This window comes from Theropithecus gelada, chromosome 8 (genome assembly GCF_003255815.1).
Source record: "Theropithecus gelada isolate Dixy chromosome 8, Tgel_1.0, whole genome shotgun sequence".
NCBI classification, from domain to species: Eukaryota; Metazoa; Chordata; class Mammalia; order Primates; family Cercopithecidae; genus Theropithecus; species Theropithecus gelada.
This window is the reverse complement of record NC_037676.1, coordinates 4,694,345-4,717,506: the sequence shown is the minus strand read 5'-3', so window position 1 is coordinate 4,717,506 and position 23,162 is coordinate 4,694,345. Positions and strand designations below refer to the sequence as shown.

The 23,162-nt window shown below is 44.9% G+C and overlaps 1 protein-coding gene across 1 annotated transcript; it reads right to left on the bottom strand.

The window, feature by feature from the left end:
• Window positions 1–1,348: 1,348 nt before the first annotated feature.
• Window positions 1,349–9,392, bottom strand: DEFB1 (defensin beta 1). Its single transcript, XM_025394581.1, has 2 exons — window positions 9,186–9,392; window positions 1,349–1,600 (listed from the first exon to the last, which is right to left on the bottom strand). The coding sequence occupies exons 1-2, from the start codon at window positions 9,244–9,246 to the stop codon at window positions 1,455–1,457; spliced, it is 207 nt and encodes a 68-aa protein (XP_025250366.1). The 5' UTR covers window positions 9,247–9,392; the 3' UTR covers window positions 1,349–1,454.
• Between the last annotated feature and the right edge of the window lie 13,770 nt (window positions 9,393–23,162).

Genomic DNA, 23,162 nt, shown 5'->3' with positions numbered 1-23,162 from the left:
TTGTTTCCGGAAGTCCTGTGTTTTCCGTAAACCAGTAGTTAGATCTAGAAACTCAATTCGTTTCAGGTTCCATTTCTTTGGGCAAGAATAGTTCATGCCTGGTAATGTGTAATTCTTATTACATCACAACAGGAAACCCATTAATGTCTGGTTGTCTCAGTTTTAGGGAGGGTAAGAGTGATGATCAAGTATGCCCTTAACCCTCGCTTATCAAATTCCCTGCCAAGCTTTTCACCAAATGGTTCTAAAACAGTCCATTGATGGTTGCTTTAGACCTATCATTTCATTCAGGATTGCAATATGGTGATTTTATTATTCTATCATCCCTTCTTCATTTATTAGTTGGGGAAATTCTATGAAGAAGACATTTCCTTAACTATTGTTCACCCTAAAACACAGTTTGTGCTGAAAATGCAGAAGACATTTCTGGAGTGATAAGTTGGTGCTGTAGCAAGCTCTAATTATAAATGAAACTATTTAATTGTCATTATGAACTCATGGATGTTTATATACTTGTGTGCGTCCATCAGTTGTCATCATTAGTTGCTGCAATTAGGAAAAATGTCCCTTTGTGGCCAGTGGGCTCCGCTTCAGTTTGGAGCTGGTGTTCTTTTGGTGTGACCCCTCAGTCTTTGAGAGGTCTTCTTTCTAGCACAACAAAATGACTCAGCTTCTCTTGTACATCTTATGTTCCAGACTTGGAGGCTGCCATTTCTCCAAGTAGTCCTGGAGAGTCTCAAATGCTAAAGTTAACCAACACACTGCCCTAAGACCAGAAAGGAGAAAAATGGAAGTTCTGGGTTCTAATGGACTATTTCACTGAGCAGACTGCTAAGACCTCTGAATTATGTGGACACTGAGAATCAGTCCCGTGTTGTGACCGGTGTGGTGGCTCACGCCTGTAATCCCAGCACTTTTGCATTTTGGGAGGCCAAGGCGGGTGGATCACCTGTGGTTAGGAGTTCGAGACCAGCCTGGCCAACATGGTGAAACCCTGTCTTTACTAAAAACAAAAATAAACCCCCCAAATTAGCCGAGTGTGGTGGCAGGCACCTCTAATCCCAGCTACTTGGGAGGCTGAGGCAGGAGAGCCATTTGAGCCTGGGAGGCAGAGGTTGCAGTGAGCTGAGATTGTGCCACTGCACTTCAGCCTGGGCAGCAAGAGTGAAACACCATCTCAACAACAACAACAAAAAGAATCAGTCACGTGTTGGTTTGCGGATCACTCAAGCCTACGTCATCATTCCCCTGTTCCCGGCAGGCTTTTTGGTTCGACCTGTCACACGTTCCAACCCATGCACCCTAACCCCCTGCTTCTTTACCTCTTCCAATTGAGACACAAAATTCATTTTGGCCCAAAGGAGGTATACTTCAAAAACAATTTTCCTTTATTAAAAGAATGCTTATAAAAAGTCCATTTCACTTCTGCGTCCTTTCTTCTGGTCACTCCCAGCTCACTTGCAGCACTTGGCCTTCCCGTGGTAACAGGTGCCTTGAATTCTGGTATAGATTGGGCAGGCGGAATAGAGACATTGCCCTCCACTCCTGACGCAGTTGTAATGGTCAGATCTGTGGCCAAGACCTGTGAGAAAGTTATCGCCTGTAAGGAGGGAACACAGACACTTCAGACTCATGGCTTGTAGCTGCAATGATTTGAGAACATCTCGTGAAAGCAGAACAAATAACTCTGCAAAACACTGGGGAGTCTTCTCTTCCAGAAATTTGCACATGATTGATCTTTGGGGCTACTCATGAAATGAGGTGTCTGAAGAGCTTACTCAGTCAGGGGCTATGCCAGCTGTGGCCAAATACAGGCCAAGGAACCAACAGTGGGGTTCTGAGTGGGGTTTTCTTATGCTGAGAGATTTTAGGTGTGCAGAGAATTCAAGTTGTTTTCCAAATACGTTTTCCACCTTGTCTCACCACACCCCAAACTCACATCCTGTGTTTTAGAAATGTGGAAGCAGGTGCCACTCTTCAAACACAGCCTAAACTTCCCTCCTTCCATGCCTTCAGTTACACTGTTCCCTCTGCATTGAATCCCAGCTCCCCCACTTCCCACATCACTATTTCAGCTGAAATCGAGGATCCTTTCATGTCAGGCTGAAATTATGGTTACTCTCTAAAGCTTTCATAGTTTTTTTTCTACTTGGAATTTATTTTGCCCTTCTCCCAGTATCCCAGATCTCATAAATAGAGACAGTACTCTGGACTAAGTTTCTATTGCATGCAACAGGGAACAGTCGCCTGTGATATTCCTGGCCAGGGACCAGCAGGCCATCATTTTGCATGCCTTCATTGGTAGGCGTTTTGGACTGAACTGTGTCCCCTAGGAAAAAATTTCCTGTGTTGAAGCCCTAGCCAGTGCCTTAGAAGGTGATTGTATTTGGAGAGAGAAACTTTAAAGAGATGATTCAAGATAAACACAGTCATTGGGGTGTGCTCTGATCCATGCGACTTGCATCCTTATAAGAAGAGATTGGGACAGACACACACAGAGGAAGGACCATGTGAGGACCGAGGGAGGAGGTGGCTGTCTCCCAGCCAGAGAGAGAGACCTGAGAAGAAACCAACCCTGCTGGCACCTTGATCTCGGAATTCCAGCCTCCAGGACTGCGAGGAAATATATTTCTGTTGTAAAACTGCCCAATCTGTTTATGGGTGGTTTAAACCATAAACCTGGTAGGCTGAGCAGACTAATACAAGAGGCCATCGTCACCCTAGGAGACAATACATTACAATGTCGCAGATCTCTGTTGGAAAGATGGCTTTCACACCCATGGAAATTGTCCCATCAGTAACTTCCATCCAGCCGCTATTTTTCTGCTTTTGCAGTAATTCCACTTTTCTTTTTTTTTGAGATGGAGTCTCACTCTGTCACCCAGGCTGGAGTTCAATGGCACGATCTTGGCTCACTGCAAGCGCCACCTCCCAGGTTCACACCATTCTCCTGCCTCAGCTTCCCGAGTAGCTGGGACTACAGGCACCTGCCACCGTGCCCGGCTAATTTTTTGTATTTTTAGTAGAGACGGGAGGTCTCCACCGTGTTAGCCAGGAGGTCTCTGACCTCATGATCCACTCGCCTTGGCCTCCCAAAGTGCTGGGATTACAGGCGTGAGCCACTGCGCCTGGCCAGTAATTCCACTTTTGAAAAACTCTTCTCATTGTCCTCAATGCCTGGTTTCTGGGCTCTTCCCAAACCTCTTCACTCTCCTGTGGATGTGTTTAAGTTGGCCAATAGACTTCCCAATGTTTGAAACCTGGTATCAATACAGAGTTCCTTCAATGTGTCCCACCAACTAAGGCCAAAAAAGGCTTCATTTCTCTCATTTTGTTCACTACAAAGCAGCACTGACCAATATGGCTGCCACATGGTCCCTGTGGCTGTTCTCACTGAGGTTAATTGAAATCACCCTGTCCGCATTGCAAGTACTCACGAGCCCTATGTGGCTAATGGGTGCTGCATTCATTGAACAGCAGATATAGAGTCTTTTTACCACCGCAAAACGTGCTATTGAACTTGATTTCAATAGAAGGGACCCTGTGTTGATACCAGGCTTCAAATGCTGGGAAGTCTATTGGCCAACTTCAACACATCCATAGGAGAGTGAAGAGGTTTGAGAAGGGCCCGGAAACCAGGCATTGAGGACAATGAGAAAAGAAGAATTTTTTTTGTGTTGCTGTGGAGATGGAAGAGAACTGAGAGACACTCCGGTTCTCCCATCCCATTACTCAGGGAGGCGTCTTGGGCCAAGGCTACTCATTTGTTCACACAAAACACAGTCTCTTGATTGCCAGCTTATATTCTTTTTCTCTGATTGATTCCTAATGATGCTGTCTGGGATTGTACTACGTTTTAATAATCTCGCCACAATGTTGGCCTCAAGTAAGATCATGACCATCTAGACTCTGCCAAAGTCTCCACTTACTGCTTTAGTCTCCCTGTACTGGAGGCTTTCTGCTGGAAAGATACTTAGAGGATGCCTACTCCAACCCACACTGCAAGATGGAACCTCTCCAAGTGATTATCTGTTTAGAGAGCTCAGTTGAGCATATAAATTTGAAAGCACTTTGAAATTGTGAAGGTCCTTGTTCTTGATTGTTCCTCTCAGTAATCAAATTGTTGGGTATATACATGCTGAGTAAGCAGAGGAGGCCCAAATTTAATATGGGTGTAGCTTTTTAGAGCCAAGATGGACTTCAGAGCTCAATTAATTCAACCTGTCTGTGATCCTCTCCCCAGATGAAGCAACAAGGTTCAGTGATGTCTCCAGAGCATGTAGCTGGTCAAAGACCAACCCCAGACCAGAATGGATGCCTCTTGACCTCACTTCAGTTCTCATTTCACTTCACCACACTGCTGCTTGACTGTGGTGTCATGGTGCATAACCAGAACTAATTTCAGGACTAACCTTCCAGGATATAGTACATTATGGGATACAAAAGGAATTGCAGCAAAATTAGTGTCAGGGTACTTTGGTTACATTTTGTGTTCCACAACTAATCTACTGTGTGATCTTTTGCAAATCACTCAACATTTCTAGGCCCCCAGCTTCTCAAATTTAAAATAGAGGAGACTATGCAGCCATAAAAAAGAATGGAAGCATGTCCTTTGCAGCAACACGGATGCAGCTGGAGGCCAATATCCTAAGCAAATTAACACAGGAAAAGAAAGCCAAATATCACATGTTCTCAGTTATAAATGGGGGCTAAACACTGAGACACTGGGGGCTACCAGAGGGGAAGGGAGGGAGGGGAGTGAGGAAAACTAGCTGTGGGGTACTATGCTCATTACCTGAGTGACAAGATCATATTCCAAGCCTCAGCATCTGAGTGGGTCTGGGGTGGGGCTGATACTTAGCATTTTAAAACAAGCTCCCAGGTGACACTGAAGCTTCTGGTCCAGAGGCCATACTTTTAGAACCTTTGGTCTGGAATATTGAAGTTCCTTCCTGCTGGAGCAGTCTATGCTACTTTCAGTCTAGGGGCCTTTTTTTTCTTTTTTTTTTTTGAGACGGAGTCTCGCTCTGTCACCCAGGCTGGAGTGCAGTGGCTGGATCTCAGCTCACTGCAAGCTCCGCCTCCTGGGTTTACGCCATTCTCCTGCCTCAGCCACCCGAGTAGCTGGGACTGCAGGCGCCTGCCACCTCGCCCGGCTAGTTTTTTGTATTTTTTAGTAGAGACGGGGTTTCACGGGGTTAGCCAGGATGGTCTCGATCTCCTGACCTTGTGATCTGCCCGTCTCGGCCTCCCAAAGTGCTGGGATTACAGGCTTGAGCCACCGCGCCCGGCCTCTAGGGGCCTTTTAAAAGCACTTGCCTTTACCATTTTTTTCATGACGTTTGCCTTCCCCCGTGTGTTAGATTTCACTGTGCATGTGTCTGTTTCTGTTACATGCTTCTTAAGAGATGTTTGTGTAATCTAAAGGCTTCTGAAGGTTTTTGTTTTCCAATAATTGTGGACCAGGCAGCCCAAAAAGAACAGCTAGAATATCACACACACACACACAGACACACACACACACACACACACACACGTGCACTTTGTAGGGATCAGAGAACCAGCAGTAAAGAATTACTAGGTCAAGATTTGGGAGAAAGACAGAAACAAAAGCAGGAACATCACATCCTACCAACATAAAAAAAGGTTATTATGAAGGCACAAAACATTTTGAAATAAAGAAGACCGAAATGAGTGGACATGCTCTGTTTAAACATGTGAAAATTACTTTTTTAAAAAATTAATCTTCTGGTTCAACCAAATACCATGGGAATCCCCAGAGGTTCTAATTTGACAAGCTGATTCTGAATTTTATTTGGAAATTCAAAGGGCCAAGAATAGCCAAGACACATTTGGAAAAAGGTGGGAGTTCTTGCTTCACTGTATTTCAAGACTAATTATAGAGCCACTGTAAGTAAGGCAGTGTGCTGATGGCACAAGGACAGAAAAATGTCCAAATGGAATGAGATAAAGAGTATAGAAAGAGGCTCATGCCTACGTGGAGAATTGATGTAGAATAGTAGTGGCTCAGCAGAACAGTGGGGAAAAATAGTCTTATCAACAGTTGGTTCTGGGCTGGGCATGTAGGCTCATGGCTGTAATCCCAGCACTTTGGGAGGCAGAGGCGGGCAGATAACTTGAGGTCAGGTGTGTGAGACCAGCCTGGCCAGCATGGTGAAACCTGGTCTCTACTAAAAATACAGAAATTAGCCAGGTTTGGTGGCGGACACCTATAATCCCAGCTACTCGGGAGGCTGAGGCAGGAAAATCGCTTGAACCCGGAAGGCAGAGGTTGCAGTTACCCAAGATCGCGCCACTGCACTCCAGCCTGGGTGACAGAGTGAGATCCAGTCTCAAAAAAAAATAGTTGGTTCTGGACAATCAGATATTCATATTGGGTAAAAAAAAAAAAAAAAGAAGAAAAACTTGACCCTTACTTCATACCAAAGACACACACACGCACACACACAAATACCCCATTGCCAGATGGATTATACGCCTAAATGTAAAAAGAAAAAAGATAAGCTTTTAGAAGACAGTACTGGGGACTATCTTCATGTCTTTGATGTAAAAAAAGTCTTCTTAAACAAGATCCAAAGTGCAGTAACCTTAGGGACAAAGACATGACACATTCGACTACATTGAAATCATGATGAAAGCCTCTGTTCCAGGAAAGTTTCCACTAAGAGAGTGAAGAATCAAAACGTAAAGCAAGAGAAGATATTTGTAATGTATATAATTGACAAAAGACTTGCATACAAAAGACATAAAGAACTACAGATCAGTAAGAAAAGACAGATAATCTGATAGAAAATATGGGCAAAAGACAAACAGGCATTTTACAAAAAATAACTCAGTTGCCTGTAACTATATTTAAAAGGGTCCAGCTTTTATTTATCAGGGAAACGCAACTTATTATTTATCAGGGAACTGCAAATTAAAACTCCAATGAGCTATTGCTACACTCACCAGGTGGCTAAAATTTAAAAATAATTGATGTTATCAAATGTTGGCAAGGATACAGAGCAAGAGGAACTCCTATTCACTGCTTGTGGGAGTGCAAATTGGTGTAAACAATTTTGGAAAACAGTTTGGCATTGTCCAATGCAATTGAATATATGCATATCTTATGATCCAGTAATGCAACTTTTCAGCATGTAGAAATAGAGGCATAAGGGGCACCTACTGGCCAATAGAAATGTGTGCACAAACCAAGTTGTACTATTCAACCTGAATATTAGTGTGGTAAAAGTATAAAGAATATGAAAAGTTATCACCATAAAAGTCAAGTGAATGATTATTCTTGGGGGAAGGAGGGAGTTGTGACTGGAAAGGCTCAGGAATAGCTTCTCATAATTCAATTTAGATATAATAGACTGAAAACACAAATTCTTTATGTTAACAAAGTGCCTTTCAAACTCTTTTGAGTTTGGACTGAACCAGAAATTTCTCACTGCTACTCAGTAAAAACATATGCACACACCCCAAACTGAAATATGGGTGTAATTAAACAGTATGTACTTTTACTACATGGCACGAAGTAATATTTTCTATTCTTTTAAAAAAAACATGGGCCGAGCACGGTGGCTCACACCTATACTCCCAGCACTTTGGGAGGCTGAGGCAGGTAGAACATGAGGTCAGGAGTTCAAGACCAGCATGACCAACATGGTGAAACCCCATCTCTACTAAAAAATACAAAAATTAGCCAGGCTTGGTGGCAGGCACCTGTAATCCCAGCTACTCAGGAGGCTGAGGCAGGAGAATTGCTTGAACCCGGGAGGCGGAGGTTGCAGTGAGCTGAGATTGTGCCACTGTACTCCAGCCTGGGCGACAGAGTGAGACTGTCTCAAAACCAAACCAAAACAAAATAAGAAAAAAAAAAAACAAAAAAACCAAAAAAACCATGGTAGGCTTAGTGGAGTGGCTCATGCTTATAATCCTAGAACTTTGGCAGTCTGAAGTAGGAGGATCGCTTCAGCTCAGGAGTTTGAGACCAGCCTGGGCAACACAGTAAGACCTTATCTCTACCAAAAAATAAAAATAAAAAAATTAGCCAGGTGTGGTGGTGCATGCCTGTAGTTGCAGTTTCTTGGGAGGCTGAGGTAGGAGGATGGCTTGAGCTCAGGAGGCAGAGGCTACAGTGAGGCGAGATCAAACCACTGCACTCCCACCTGGGTGACAGAGTGAGACCCTGTCTCAAAACAAACAAACAAACAACAAAACAAAACAAAAAACCAGAAATCAAAAACCAAAAAAACCCATGGCAGCAACAGGCAGCATGAAAAGTTCTGCATTTAGAATGCTTTTGTACTTAGCTTTCAGATGGAAAAACTGAGGCATAATTGGAGTAAATTAAGCCTATCTGTTGGATAAAGTGATGGCCTAGAGAAACTTACAATAAGATCTTACAGAGGCTTTCCAAACTGGAGTGCTTTTAGGGTCATCCGTCCCAGCCCCTCATTCTGCAGATGAATAAACCAAGGCTTAGCACCATGTGACTTGTGTGAGCGAGGGATAGGGCTGGGATAAAACATGTCCCCGATTCCTCCTGCAGTGTCCCACCATCATGTCAGGGTCATGGCTGCTTTGGCCCAGAGAAGCTGACATCCACCTGGCTCACAGGAAGCCCCCTCCTATTGACTGGGGAGACCCCTAGCCTGGGGAACGTGGATGCATTTCTCAGGTGAGGGAGAGGACTGCCTGTACACGAGGTGAGTCCAAGGCACCGGCTGAGCTGGCCTGATGGGTGGGGCAGGAGCACCTCACCTGTACTAGGGCACCCCAGGAGGCTGCACCCAGTGACCTGGGCAGAGGATGGGGCCGGCCCTTCTTTCTGCACAGGAAGCTGGCCTCTCAGTGTGGGGAGCCGTCTTGCAGGGGGAGCAGCAATCTCATCTACATAGAATGCTGTCTACATGTCCAGGACAAGGATGCAGGCAGCTGCCTGTGACAAGCTCCATAACCCTGCCATGCTCACTCCTTGGCTGCTCACAGACCCTGAAGGCTTGGCAGGGCTTGCCTGCTGCCTTCTGCCAACCGCAGGCCACTCAACCACAGGATGCTTTCCTGCTGCTTGTCCCTCCTCCCTTGGGACACGGAGGCAGCCATCTATCTCACGGTCACATCATCCCCAGTGTCCCCAGTCCTGAGGATGGGAAACTCTAGCAGGTACCAGAGCTTACCTGAGGCCATCTCAGACAAGAGTAAGCAGAGAGTAAACAGCAGAAGGTAGGAAGTTCTCATGGCGCCTGGCAGGCAGCACCCAGGATTTCAGGAACGGAGGAGTGGCTCCTTTGGAGGCTGAGCTGACAGAGGCTTCCAGAGGCTGGAGTGTCGCTGTATTTATAGGACTGGTGGATTGCACAACCTCGTCGACGGAACTGAAGGGAGGTGCCACAATCAAGGGTGAACTTCTAATCGCTAACCCCTGGTGTCATTTGCCCTGAGCAGTCGGCAGTCACATGGCATGTTGTCTCCATCTGGCTGCCGCTGGATTTAGCTTTCAGCCTGGAGCCCTCCTGTTTGGTGCCAGCTCCTCCTGTTTGGTTTTCTAGGTTAGGCAGTTCTGATGGGGTTTCTGGAAAAGGCAGTTCACACTGGAATCCCTCCTTCTGGATCCCATGGAGGAGAGCCACAGGGAAGCTCTGAGCAGGGGGCCACCTGGCTGTAAGCTGGTGTTGGTCTCTTCCTGCAAGATAACCTCAAACTTTACCCTCTTCCCTTGCAAAAGCAGAGCTGGTTGTAATGAAGTTTCTTCTTCTGGCCAAGGCTACCTTCTCATTTCTCCCCTTGCGCAGAACACTGTCCTCGATGGACCAAACTTCCTCTTTTCCCTCTAGACATGTTCTTGGGACGTTTCCAAAGGGTACTCCTCAGAAAGTGAGCCCGCAGTGTGGCCCTTGGAGGTCGAGGGTCTGGTCCAGCCTGGGCCCACCCTGCAGAGCTGCAACTGCCAGACTGGGATGCTCTTTGCGACTCTCCAAGTATCCCTCAGGTTTTCCTTGATTCTAAAGATTTAAGAAACATTTCATTTATCACTGATTTTCATTGTAATTCTGTGAGCAGCTTTCCTGATGTCTCCGCGGCTTATTTTCAAGCAGCAGACGCTGGCTCTTGCTGACCAAGGAAGGGAAGAGTTTATTCGGAGGATATCAGGGTTGGTGGGGGGTGGTGGCATTGCTGGAAAACCCAGCTTGAGGCTCAGTTTCCAGGAATGACATCCACCCTACATCGTCATGGTGGTCTGATGAGAACCCCATGCTGCAGCCACATGGCATGAGACACCCAGAGTGAACTGACCCTCAACCACTCCACCCCTGGCAGAACGCTGTTCTGCACCCAAACATGCACCTGCCATATACTCCCGCTGCACCCCTGCCAGAGAAAGACAGAGACCCAGAAAGATGGACAAACAGAAACAGAGACAGAGGAAGAGACAGAGACATGCAGAGAGACAGCAGAGAGACACAGAGAAACAGAGAGAGAGAAACAGAGACAGAGAGAGATGGAAATAGAGAGAGATAGAGATAGAGAGAAATAGATTGAGAGAGACAGAGACAGAAAGATGCGGTGGGATCCTGCAGCTAGCTCATGGAGGCAGTTCACAGAGGGTGTTTGGGAGAAACTTGGAAGAGGCTGAGCCATGCCTGACCTCGGAGCAGTGAGACTGTGGAAAGAGGAAAGAAAGAAGCGAAACACAGGTCTCCTTGCTGCTTCTGGGTGAGATGCGGTTCAGCCTCTTCCAAGTTCTTCCCAAACACCCTCTGTGAACTGCCTCAATGAGCTAGTTACAGGATTCCATCAGATCTGTTTCTGTCCCTTTCTTTCCGTCTTACTGAACCCACACTATGATTCTTTGACCAGGCCCTATTATCCTCATGTTAGAGAAGAAAAACGCTGAGGTGCAGAAAATTGAAACCAATTGCCCCAGGTCACCCAGCCGGTAAATGGAAAACTAGTGTAATAGCCTGGAAAGCCTCGTTCCCTAGCCTCTGTGCTGACCGACTCCTGAGGAGGCTTCCGGGTTATTACACTGGGTGTGAGTTCAGTAAGATTGTGAAAGAAAAATATCTTGGGCTGCTTCAAGCTGGGAACTGCTCAGGGCCAATCTGCCTCTTTTTCTATTCAAGTCATCTTTTTGCTCACAGAGATACATGCGTATTTTAATTGCCTCTTTTGGAAAGACTTATCAGAAACTCAAAAGAATGCAAGCGGTCAGGGCACAGTGGCTCATGTCTGTAATCCTAACACTCTGGGAGGCCGAGGCGGGCAGATCGTCTGAGGTTGGGAGTTCAAGACCAGCCTGGCCAGCATGGTGAAGCCCTGTCCTTATTAAACATACAAAAATTAACTGGGTGTGGTAGCACATACCTGTAATCCCAGCTACTCGAGAGGCTGAGGCAGGAGAATTGCTTGAACCCGGGACACGTTGGTTGTAGTGAGCCGAGATTGCACCACTGCGCTCCAGTCTGGGTCACAAAACCGCACTCCATCTCAAAAATAAAATAAGATAAAATAAAACAAAAAGAATGCAACCATCTGTCTCTTACATATCTGTGACCTGGAAGCCCCCAGTGTGGGGGGCCTTACTTTGAGCTGTCTCTGCCTTTCTGGACAGAACTAATGTACTTCTTACATATTGATTGATATCTCATGTCTCCCTAAAATGTGTAAAACCGAGCTGTGCCCCGACCACCTTGGGCACATGTTGTCAGGACCTCTTGAGGCTGTGTCACAGGCACATCCTCAACCTTGGCAAAATAAACTTTCTAAATTAAATGAGACCTGCCTCAAATTTTGGGGGTTTACAGGATAATAAAGTAAAAAATCTCAGAATGCTGCTGGGTACCATGTGAGGTCCGATGGTGTCTGGAGATCCTGGGAGGGGAAGGAATCTAAACCCTGGAATCCTGATTTTCAGGACTGACGTTTTCTGCTCTGAACCTGAAAAACATTTTGCTTTATTTTTTAAATTTATTTTTATTTATTTATTTTTTTATTATACTTTAAGTTCTAGGGTACATGTGCACAACATGCAGGTTTGTTACATATGTATACATGTGCCATGTTGGTGTGCTGCACCCATTAACTCGTCATTTACATTAGGTATATCTCCTAATGCTATCCCTTCCCCCACCCCATGACAGGCCCCAGTGTATGATGTTACCCACCCTGTGTCCAAGTGATCTCATTGTTCAATTCCCATCTATGAGTGAGAACATGCAGTATTTGGTTTCCTGTCTTTGCTGAGAATGATGGTTTCCAGCTTCGTCCATGTCCCTACAAAGGACACGAACTCATCCTTTTTTATGGCTGCATAGTATTCCATGGTGTATATGTGCCACATTTTCTTAATCCAGTCTATCATTAATGGACATTTGGGTTGACTACAAGTCTTTACTATTGTGAATAGTGCTGCAATAAACATACGTGTGTGTGTGTCTTTATAGCAGCATGATTTATAATCCTTTGGGTATATACCCAGTAATGGGATGGCTGGGTCAAATGGTATTTCTAGTTCTAGATCCTTGAGGAATTGCCACACTGTGTTCCACAATGGTTGAACTAGTTTACAGTCCCACCAACAGTGTAAAAGTGTTCCTATTTCTCCACATCCTCTCCAGCACCTGTTGTTTCCTGAGTTTTTAATGATTGCCATTCTAACTGGTGTGGATGGTATCTCATTGTGGTTTTTATTTGCATTTCTCTGATGGCCAGTGATGATGAGCATTTTTTCATGTGTCTGTTGGCTGCATAAATGTCTTCTTTTGAAAAGAAACACTTTGCTTTTTAAGGTTACGTTTTCAGGATTTCAAGCATCCTGTGATGGTGCTAGAAGAAGGTCATTTTAGTCCCAGTGTCTGGGGCATCATCCTGTTCCACTTATATCCATCAGCAGGGTGATGCTGGAGAGCAGAGTTCACTCCTGGGCTCTCTTGAGGAGTGAGACATGGTAGTCAGCTCTGAAGGTGTGGAAGTCCAGGTGAGATCGTAAGGAGGCCAGGTCCCATGCCATGTGCCCAGGAGAAACCACATGCAAACAGAATGCGGCATCTACTTTCACATAAATCATTGCAGTGAGACCGGCTAGAGTCCTGGCTTCATCACTCACAGTTGACAAAGGTGTGGCCTTTGTGGGTGGGTGCTGACGAAGGAGACTGATGGGGGATGTGGCGGCAGAAAGTGCACACGCCCTTGACAGCCCAGGGATGAGGCCACTGACCCACCTGTGATGAATGACAGTCTAACGGAGGAAATGAGACTTGGGATGAGGTTGTAGAGCAGATGGGGGCCAGGTAGATGAAAGTGTGGTGGAAGGACCATGGACATCTCAGGAGAGCAGGGACCAAGGCCTATATAGGAGGTGTGAGCGTGTGTGTGTGGTGTGCATTACGGCTTGTGTGTGGTGGTTAGGCTTGTATCTTTGTGTGCATGTGGTACACATTTAGGCTTTTGCGTGTATGCACTTAGGCTTTTGTGTGTGTGCATTTAGATTTGTGTGTGTGTGCATTTTGGCTTGTGTGTGTGTATGTGCATTTAGGTTTGTGTGTGGGCGTGTGTGTGCATTTAGGCTTTTGTGTGTGTGTGTGTGCATTTTGGCTTGCGTGTTTGTGTGCGTGTATTTAGGTTTTGTTGTGTGCATGCATTTAGGCTTGTGTGTGTGTGAAGGGTGCACATTTAGGCTTTTGAGCAGCTTTGGTTTTCTTCTTAGGCAATAGGGAGACTTTGGGAGAGGAATTAAATGAACCTGTTGCCATTTTAGAACTAGTCTAATGTGGAGATGTCGAGGATGTATGGAGAGGGTGTGAGCTTGGACTTGGGAAGACCCAGGAAGGGGCCGAGGAGACATTAGGGTCTTACACAATATGGGGAAGGGGGAAGAAATGAGACAGGAACTTGAGAGGAATTAAGAAGCTAAAGTCAACCATCCTCCACTGGCAGATGGAAGGAGCTGAGTTTCTGCCCTGGATGGAAGGAGCTGGATTTCTGACCCTGGGTGGAAATAGCTGGATTTCTGACCCTGGATGGAAGGAGCTGGATTTCTGACCCTGGATGGAAGGAGCTGGATTTCTGACCCTGGATGGAAGGTGCTGGATTTCTGACCCTGGGTGGAAATAGCTGGATTTCTGGCCCTGGATGGAAGGAGCTGGATTTCTGGCCCTGGAGGGAAGGAGCTGGATTTCTGGCCCTGGATGGAAGGGGCTGGATTTCTGGCCCTGGATGGAAGGGGCTGGATTTCTGGCTCTCTGCATGCTGGTCTCTCCCTCCAGTCATCAGTGAAGGCTGACAGAGGGGAGGAGCCGAGTGGGATCTCAGCGATCTCCCCTCACTGGAGAGTTCAGGGTCTGGCATAGATAATCAGTGACTATTTTGGAATAAGTGAATAAACAGAAGAGTGTTGCTATGGATGGAACACATTCCCTGCTTGCATAAATACATGCAAGGATATTTAAGGAGGTAATTAGGCTAAATGAGGGCATAGGACTGGTGGCCTTCTAGTTAGAGGAAGAGACATCAGAGCTCTGGGACATGGCAAGAGGGCGTGATGCACAAACCAAGAAGTGGCCCTCACCAGGAACCGAATCAGCCTTCGTCTTCATCTTGAGCTTCCAGCCTCTGGAACCATGAGAAATAAACTTGCATTTACCCAGCCTGTGGCACATTGTTTTGGCAGCTGGTTAGACTTATGCAAGTGTTATCTGTATTCTTGGTGAACTCTTCATTTCTTCTAGGACATCAAAACTCTGGGGACTCCATTCCTAGCAGCACCCCAACCTCCTGTTACCCTCACCCTATGGGGGCTTCCTCTTCAGGGAGGAACTTAAGGTTTTAAGTCATGGATGCTTTGTTTTGGTTTGAGACTGTGCAAGTTCCGTAAGTGGTGAGCACAATTCCTTATTCCTTTACCTGTGGTAGTTTTTTTTGTTTTGTTTTGTTTTGTTTTTTTTTTTGAGACAGAGTCTCGCTCTGTAGCCCAGGCTGCAGTGCAGTGGTGCGATCTCAGCTCACTGCAACCTCTGCCTCCTAGGTTCACGCCATTCTCCTGCCTCAGCCTCCCGAGTAGCTGGGACTACAGGCACCCACCACCACACCCGGCTAATTTTTTGTTTTAGTGGAGATGGGGTTTCACCGTGTTAGCCAGGGTGGTCTTGATCTCTTGACCTTGTGATTCGTCTGCCTGAGCCTCCCAAAGTGCTGGAATTACAGGCGTGAGTCACTGTGCCTGGTCTTTTTTTTTTTTTTTTTTTTTTAGGCAGACTCTCACACAGTGTCGCGTAGACTGGAATGCAGTGGCGTGATCTCGACTCACCGCAACCTCTGCCTCCCGGGTTCAAGCAATTCTCGTGCCTCAGCCTCCCAAGAAGCTGGGATTCCAGGCGTGAGCCATTGCACCTGGCCACTTGCAGTAGATTTAGGAGGTCTGTTAAAGGCACGTCCTTGACTGCTGGCCTCACAGGCCATGCCACTGGCAGCTGCCCAGAGCAGAAGCTGTTTGTGTCAGGTGCTTGTCACAGCTCTGGAGCACGAGACCTGAGTGTGCAGAGGGGAGAGGGTCTGGGGCAGGACAGAAGCTGTGTAGGGCAGTGCCTGCCCTGGGGCTCCACCTTCAAGATCAACAGGACACAGTCCTCGAATGATGGGGCTGAGCTGGTTTCAGTCCCATCTCAGGAGCTCCTCAGGGAGTCAGTTCCACCCGCATAGGTTGGAGCTAGCTCCTCAATGCCACAAGGAAGGAAAACGAAGGACACAGCCTCACCAAGCACCGCCCCAGCCAGGTGCGATGCCACTGTGAATGCGTCTACTCCTCAGGACCATGAGAGGCTGTGTTTGATGGGAGCTGAGCCAGCCCCTGAGTCAGACAGGATGGATTCAGCTCTGTGCCTCTGTGGAGAGGCAGGGCCAGCTAGGTCTGGCACGTACCTGTCCCGCTGCTAGTAGGAATGGTAAACTGTCAAACACCAGAGAATCATGTGGGTTTAACACATTTATGTGCACAGATGAGGAGTGTTCAATTAATGCTACTTCTTACCATGCTTATTTCTAGTCTTTTCCATATTATGAGGTCATCATCACCCCATCCTAGATGGTACACCTAGACTGACAGAGAGTAATGTACAGGTAATGAGTGGTACGTCCAGAACTGACCCAAGCCATCAGCAGAGGGGGTTGCGTGTCATCCTCTCTTTTGCAGGCAGGACATCCCAGTGCCAAGGAGAGTGACCTCAGACACCAGGGGACACAGCAAGCACAGCAGAGCTGATGGCTCTGGGAGCACTGGTCTTCAAAGTCGTCCCTGTTGTTGGTTTTGTTGCCTTTATTTGCAAATAAAGTAAATATTTATTATATGTAGATAATATATTTTCTTTATAAAAATAATATATGTGCTGCAAAAAGTTAAAACAATACTGATGTGTATCAGCAGAAAAGGAAAGTTGCCTTGAATCCTGTTTTTCATGGATAAACAGATTGCTAACAATTGGGTTTCTCTCAGTTAATGACATTCTCTTCTACACACATAGAGGTATCTATTCATGTACACTTTAATACTTTACAGATTGTAAAAGGGAAACACATTGTAATACTGATATGCAGCTTGCTTTTTTTTCCTTTCCACCCAGAAGTTTTGCATCTTTCAATATTTTAGATCAAATTCATTTTTATAATGCATGCATTTTCAGTTGATCCTTGAACAACTCAGGGCTGAACTGTACAGGTCCATTTACACATGGATTTTCTTCCACCTCTGTCACCCCTGAGACAGCAAGACCAACCCCTCCTCCACTTCCTCCTCCTCAACCCACTCGATGTGAAGATGATGAGGATGAAGACCTTTATGATTATCCTCTTCCACTTAATGAAGAGTAAATATATATTCTCTTCCTTACGTTTTCCTTAATAACTTTTGTCTGTAGCTTAGTTTATTGTAAGAATATCTTATATAAGACATATAACATAGAAAATGTATGTTAATTAATATTTTATTTTATTGATAAGCCTTCTGGTTAACAGTAGGCTATTAGTAGTTAAGTTTTTGGGGAGTTGAAAGTTATATGTGAATTTTTGACTGTGCCTCATGTATAACTTTTCATGTGCTTATTACCCAATGTGATCTACTGATACAATGCAATCCCTATCAAAATCTCAATGATTTTTTTGGCAGAAATAGAAAGTTTATCTTAAAATTTATAGAAAATGTCAAGGAACTCTAAATAGCCAAAACAATCTTGAAAAAGAAGAACAAATTTGGAGGATTCATACTTCCTGACTTTAAAACTCACTACAAAGGAACAATAATCAAAACGGCGTGGTACTGGCATAAAGACAGATATGCAAATAGTGGGATAGAATAGAAAGCCTAACAGTAAATTTTTGCATATGTGGTCAAATGATTTCCAAAAAGGGTGTCACTACCACTGAAAGGGAGAAAAGACAATCTTTTCAACAAATGGTGCTGGGAAGATTGGATATTCACATGCAAAAGAATGAAGTTGGACCCTTAGCTAATAGCATATACAAAAATTAACTCAAAATGGATCAAAGACCCAAACATAAAAACTACAAGTACAAAACTCTTAGAAGAAAACATAGGGGAAAAACTTCACGATAATAGATTTGGCAATGATTTCTTGGATATGACACCAAAGACACAGACAATAAAAGAGAAAATAGATAAATTGATCTTCATCAAAATTTAAAAAATACTTTTGTGCATCAAAGTACACTATTAATGGAATAAAAAGGCAAGTCGTAGAATGGGAGCAAATATTTGCAGATTTTATGTCTGACAATGTTTTTATGTCCAGATATATAAAGAGTTCCTAAAACTCAACAACAACCCAACATGAGTTAAAAATGGGCAAAACAGACATTTGTCCAAAGAAGATATACAGATGCTCAGTAGAATACTTTTTAACCACATTCCTGTAAATGGACATTAGATTATTTCTATTTTTTTTACTGCTGTAAGAGTGGTGCAGTAATCACGGTTATAATAGCAAATGTATGTGTATACATATATTTACTTGTTATAGTTACTCATATAAATTATTACTTATGTAACAAATATATACTAAGAACCTGTAAATGCTTGTCCCTGCTTTAAAGGAGGAGGACTAGTGAGCCTATTTAATTATTTTGATGATAAACATTATGAAAACAAAGCACAGGGAACCATGAGGATAAATGACTTGGGCAACTCACTGGTGGGTTTTCCTGAGGTAGGTGATATGGAGTTTACTGCATTAATTCTGAGGCTTGCAATTGTTGGCTGAAAGTTTAAAGGGGTTTCACCTTTAAAATTTTAATACATGTTGCCAATTTGTTCTCCACAAGGTTTACTAATTTACAATCACATGCAAAAAAAAAAAAAGTATAGGCTTGCACCTGTTTCCAATATTACCATTCATACTGGCCTGGGTTTATCCATTCATTTACACGTTATGAACATCTTGGACACTGGCTATCTGCCAGGCACCGTGCTAGGGTGAATTAGAGACATAGTTCCTTATCTCAACAACTTTACTGTGGGCTGAGGAGAGACAGACAATAAATACTTTATTTTAAATGACTTATATGTTTCCACACCCACCTGACAAGGGCCCTGGAGGATCACTGGGTTTCTTGTGGATCTGGGATGAAACTAGGGCAGCTGGGTTGAAAACATAGTTGAAAGCAGTTGTTTTTAACCAGGGGTGATTTTTGCCACTCAGGGGACTTTGGTGATGTCTGGAGACACTTTTTCTGCCGCAGCTTGGGAAGGGAGCACTATGAGCGTCTGGTTACGAGAGGTCAGGGATGCTGCTAAACATGCTACAAGGCACAGGATGGCCTCCTATGGTAAAGAATTGTCGAGCCCCAAATGTTAATTGTGCCAAGGTTGAGAGACCCTGGCAAAAGAAAGAACCAGACAGGGTCGGGTTCGAATCCTAGGCTAGCCACTGAAAAGGCATCTCAGCGGTCATCATCATCCTTGTGTTCTGTATAGGGGACGAGATGGGATGTTGTGATTATTAGATGAGAAAAATGAATAGAAAGTGGAGCACAGGACACAGAGAGCAGAAGTTGTCCATGAATGGTGGGTCATATTATAATGATTACACACCACACTGGAAGAAGGATGGCAGATGGATATTTCTTAACATGCAGCTCTTCAGCCACTTTAGAGGAAGCATGGTAGGAGCAGGAGGAGCTGTGTGGCCAAGTGACTTAGGGAAGGATGGATCTGTGCCTCTCGTTGTTTCTCTGCTATTTTGTTTGCATTGCACTTCCTTGGTCAGTTTTGTCTGTCAATTGAGCATTGGATCATTTTTAAAAATTGTTTTGCAGCTTTTTTAATTCTTTGAAATCAGTGCTTTTGTTTCTCATATATGTTACTGATGTTTTCTCCACTTTATCATTCAACCTGGCTTATGATGTTTTTTATTTGTTCTGCAGGATAGAATTGCTCAGTGTAATAAAATATTTCAGTCTCTTCCATTTTGAATATAATCGCAACGTCCACTCCTTCGAGTAAAAAACGATAGGTCCAGTGATGGGCATTGGCCCAAGTGGTGGCCTTACTGAGCAACATGGCTCCAAAGGGAGCCAGCAGTAGAATCCTGGCTTTCCATGCCACGTTTGGGCCACATTGGAGATACACGAATGGGTCATGTCGGTGTACCTTATGGAGGTGATGCAAGTAGCTCAGACTCACACTGTGAATCTACAGGTACTTGGTGCTTTCAAAGGGTTTCAAAGGATTTCTAGAGAAGCAAATTCTATTCACAGATAATTTCTGTTTCAATTCCTTTCTGAAATATGAAGGCAAAATGTAAAAAAAAGTGACCATGATATTATAATTCATAATTTGCATAACTACCTTTTTGTTAGCCAGGTTGGAGACATTACATACACTTTGAAGAAACACAAAGCCTGTAGTAATTCTACAATTCAGAAAAAGCTTTATCGGGCAGCCTATTTTTGTTCTACATCCACATTCCATTCTGATACCTAATAAAAAGCCTTAGAGGTGGCAAAGAGGTGGATGGATGGTCTTAATGTCCACCCTAGCTCCCCAGCAATCCTCCCAGGATGTGTTGCAATGCCTCTAATATTCTTTCCAGAATGAGTGTTGGATGGTTTCCCCCACTGCAGTAGAAACACACTTGGTAAAGGGTAGCATTTAGAGTCATGACCAACCTGTACCTCCCAGGGAGTTGCAACTGTGCTCTGACAGATGGGACCCAGAGCCCACCTCTGCTGGGGAAGTGTTGAGCCAAGCAAGGAAATCAACTTCTCCCAGTTATGCCCCGAATTGTCATTTACTGCCCATCAGAATCATAGTCTCATAACATCTTAGCTGGAAGGACGTAGCCAGTGTCTACTCCAGGGAGTTTCCAGGAGTCCCTGGGACTTAGGGTTTCTGCCAATACCAACAAGGCTGCGCTCGACACCCTAGCCCACTTCATAGCCATAGCCATTTCCTCTGCGGGCCAGGCCTCCTGAATGGCTTTCGTGCAACAGAAAGTTTCTGGCAGTTAATAAAAGGAAAGGTAGAAGTAATGTAGCTCAACATCATCAGGTAATTTACAGATTTAGAAGTTAATTGCAGAGCGTAAAGAGATTTGTTCAAAGTGACAGCGTGAACGCTAAAAGAGGGACAACCAGAGGCTTCCCTGAGCCTCTGAAGTGAGGCGACAATGCCTGCATCTGTCCTGGAACCGGACCCAGTCAATCCCACTTGGCTGGGGTGGGTGGTGCTGCCTGAGAGTCCGGGCAGTCCCTTTTCACCCCTGAGCCTGGCCCTGGTTTCTCAGAATCTCAGAATCTAGCTATTTTGAAATATACAATACACCATTGTCAACTATAATCACCCTACTGGGCAGTAGAGCACCAGAACGTTTTCTTCCTGTTTAATAGTAACTTTGTGCCCATTGACCAACCCCTCCCCATCCCCTTCTCCCCCTCCCCTCCCCAGTCTCAGATAAGGCTATTCTCCTCTCTGCTTTTGTGAGATCCACTTTTTAGTTTCTGCATATGAGTGAGATCAGGCGGTATTTGTCTCTCTGTGTCTGGCTTACTGATCATTACACAAGGTGTACATATATCAGTATCACAGTGTAACTCATACATATGTACAATTATTATGTATCAATTAAAAATAAAACAAATAAAGAAAAACAAAAACAAACAAACAAAAATCTGAGCATATGTCGGGCTCTCCAAGGTCCTTGACTTTCGGGGCCTTCTTTTTGTTTCACACAAAAGGGAATCATGGTGGTCCTCTGCCAAATGCCAGCCGGGTTGTTTCATGCTGTTTTAACCTTGTTGAAAACAAAGGCAATTGGAAGCATTTCAGCAACTCAAGGGATCATGTGTTCAGATGGTTTGTCTGGAGTGTGGAGTAAAAGGGTTACTAGACCCTAAAGGAAGTAAAACCAGTTTTGTGTGTGCAACTATCAGCTCCCATCTGAAATCCCCCCAGACTGCAGCCTGCTGTAACTGGCTTTTTCCTGTGAGTGGTTTGTTCATTGGCTTTGCAGAAATGAGAACAACCAATGATGTCAGGAGTCTGGAATTGTTGAAGTCATCAGCCTCTGGTAAAGTCTGAGCTGGAGCCAGAAGGAGGCGCAGTGGCCTGGTGGGAAGCCCCAGTGAAGAGTTGGAGGGGAAGCTGGAGTCAGAGTTTTGTGAACTGCCTGTGCCCGATCTGTGACAAGCTCTGGGTTATCTGCCACCCCCAGTTTCCTCCTTTTTAGAAGAAGAGGGTGAATTTTATGTCTTTTTAGGGACCAGTTTCCAAACTAGGCAGCTCATCAAAATCGCCTGGTGATTCTTCACCCCCAAAAATCATCCTTGAATCAGAATTTTCGATAATGAGGCTCCAGGATCTGTCTTTTCAACAAACCCCCCAGATGGCCACAACTCACACAATGTCACTGCTTCATGGTTTTACACATCTTGATGTATTCATAGGATGCATGAATGTATGCTTTTTCAATTTTAGCATTTTGAAGGTAAGGTGAATCTTATAATTGATGTAAATAATTAATGTGGTCTTCTCTCCCCTTCCCCTGATTCTCCTCTGAAAAGTGGATAATGAATTGTGAATCTTATATTCAGCGGTATTTTTAAGTGAAGGAAACACCTTCTTTCATTTCCAACTTTACGACAACCATGTGAAGCAGGTCGTGCAAGAATTATTTATCCCCTCTTCCCAGAAGAAGAAACGGGCTTGAGTAGGTTAGGCACATTACCCTTTGATTTATTTATTCTACCCATGTTAATAATAAGTATCTTCTGTATGCAGGGGCTGGGCTAGATTTGGAGAAAGCAGAGATGAAGACCTGGCTTCTGTCCCCAAGGAGCTTGCAGGCTTGTAGGGGGTATCAGAGAAACAAGTCGCGCCCATGGCTAGATCAATATTGGCTCTAGAAGTCTCCTCTGGGAGCTGAGAGGAAGAGTGCCTCATGGGGCTTAGGAAAGGCGCTGTTGGGGAAGTGGCATTTAGAGGTAGCTTGAAGAATGGGTAGGGGATGCTGGACACTATTACGGTGTTATCCTCAGAGGCTGCAAAGCCAAGGAATCAAATCTTAGAGACACAGCAGGACTCTGGTGGTGGAAAAACATGTTGGCATTCCTGCTCTCTCAATGTGACCTGGAGCAATTTGTGACCATCCGTCCTCTGAAGAACGGAGGGCTGTTGGTGGAGTTAGATGAGACGATGTTGGCCAAGAGCTTGCACGGTGTCGATGCTTCAGCATCACAGGAAGTTGGGTAGGACCCAGGTGTGATGGGTAATTTTCTTTATCAACCTGACTGGGCTATATTCAGACAGCTGGTAACACACTCTTTTTGGGTGTGTCTGATGGTGCTTTGGAGAGAGGTTAGCATTTGAATCTGTAGTAAAGAAAATGTGCGCTCACCAGTGTGGGCAGCATTGTGCAATTTATTGGGGGAAGAGTAGAACAAAAAGGCAAACTTGCTGTCTTTTCTTGAGCTGGAACACCCATTCTTTCCTGCCCTGGGACACTGGAACTTCTAGTTCAGGCACTTTCAGACTCAGACCAGGACTTGCTCCATAGACTGCCCTGGTGCTCAGGCCCTCAGGTTTGGACTGCACGACATCTGCAGCTTTCCTGGGCCTCTGGCTTGCAGATGGCAGATAGTGGGACTGCTCA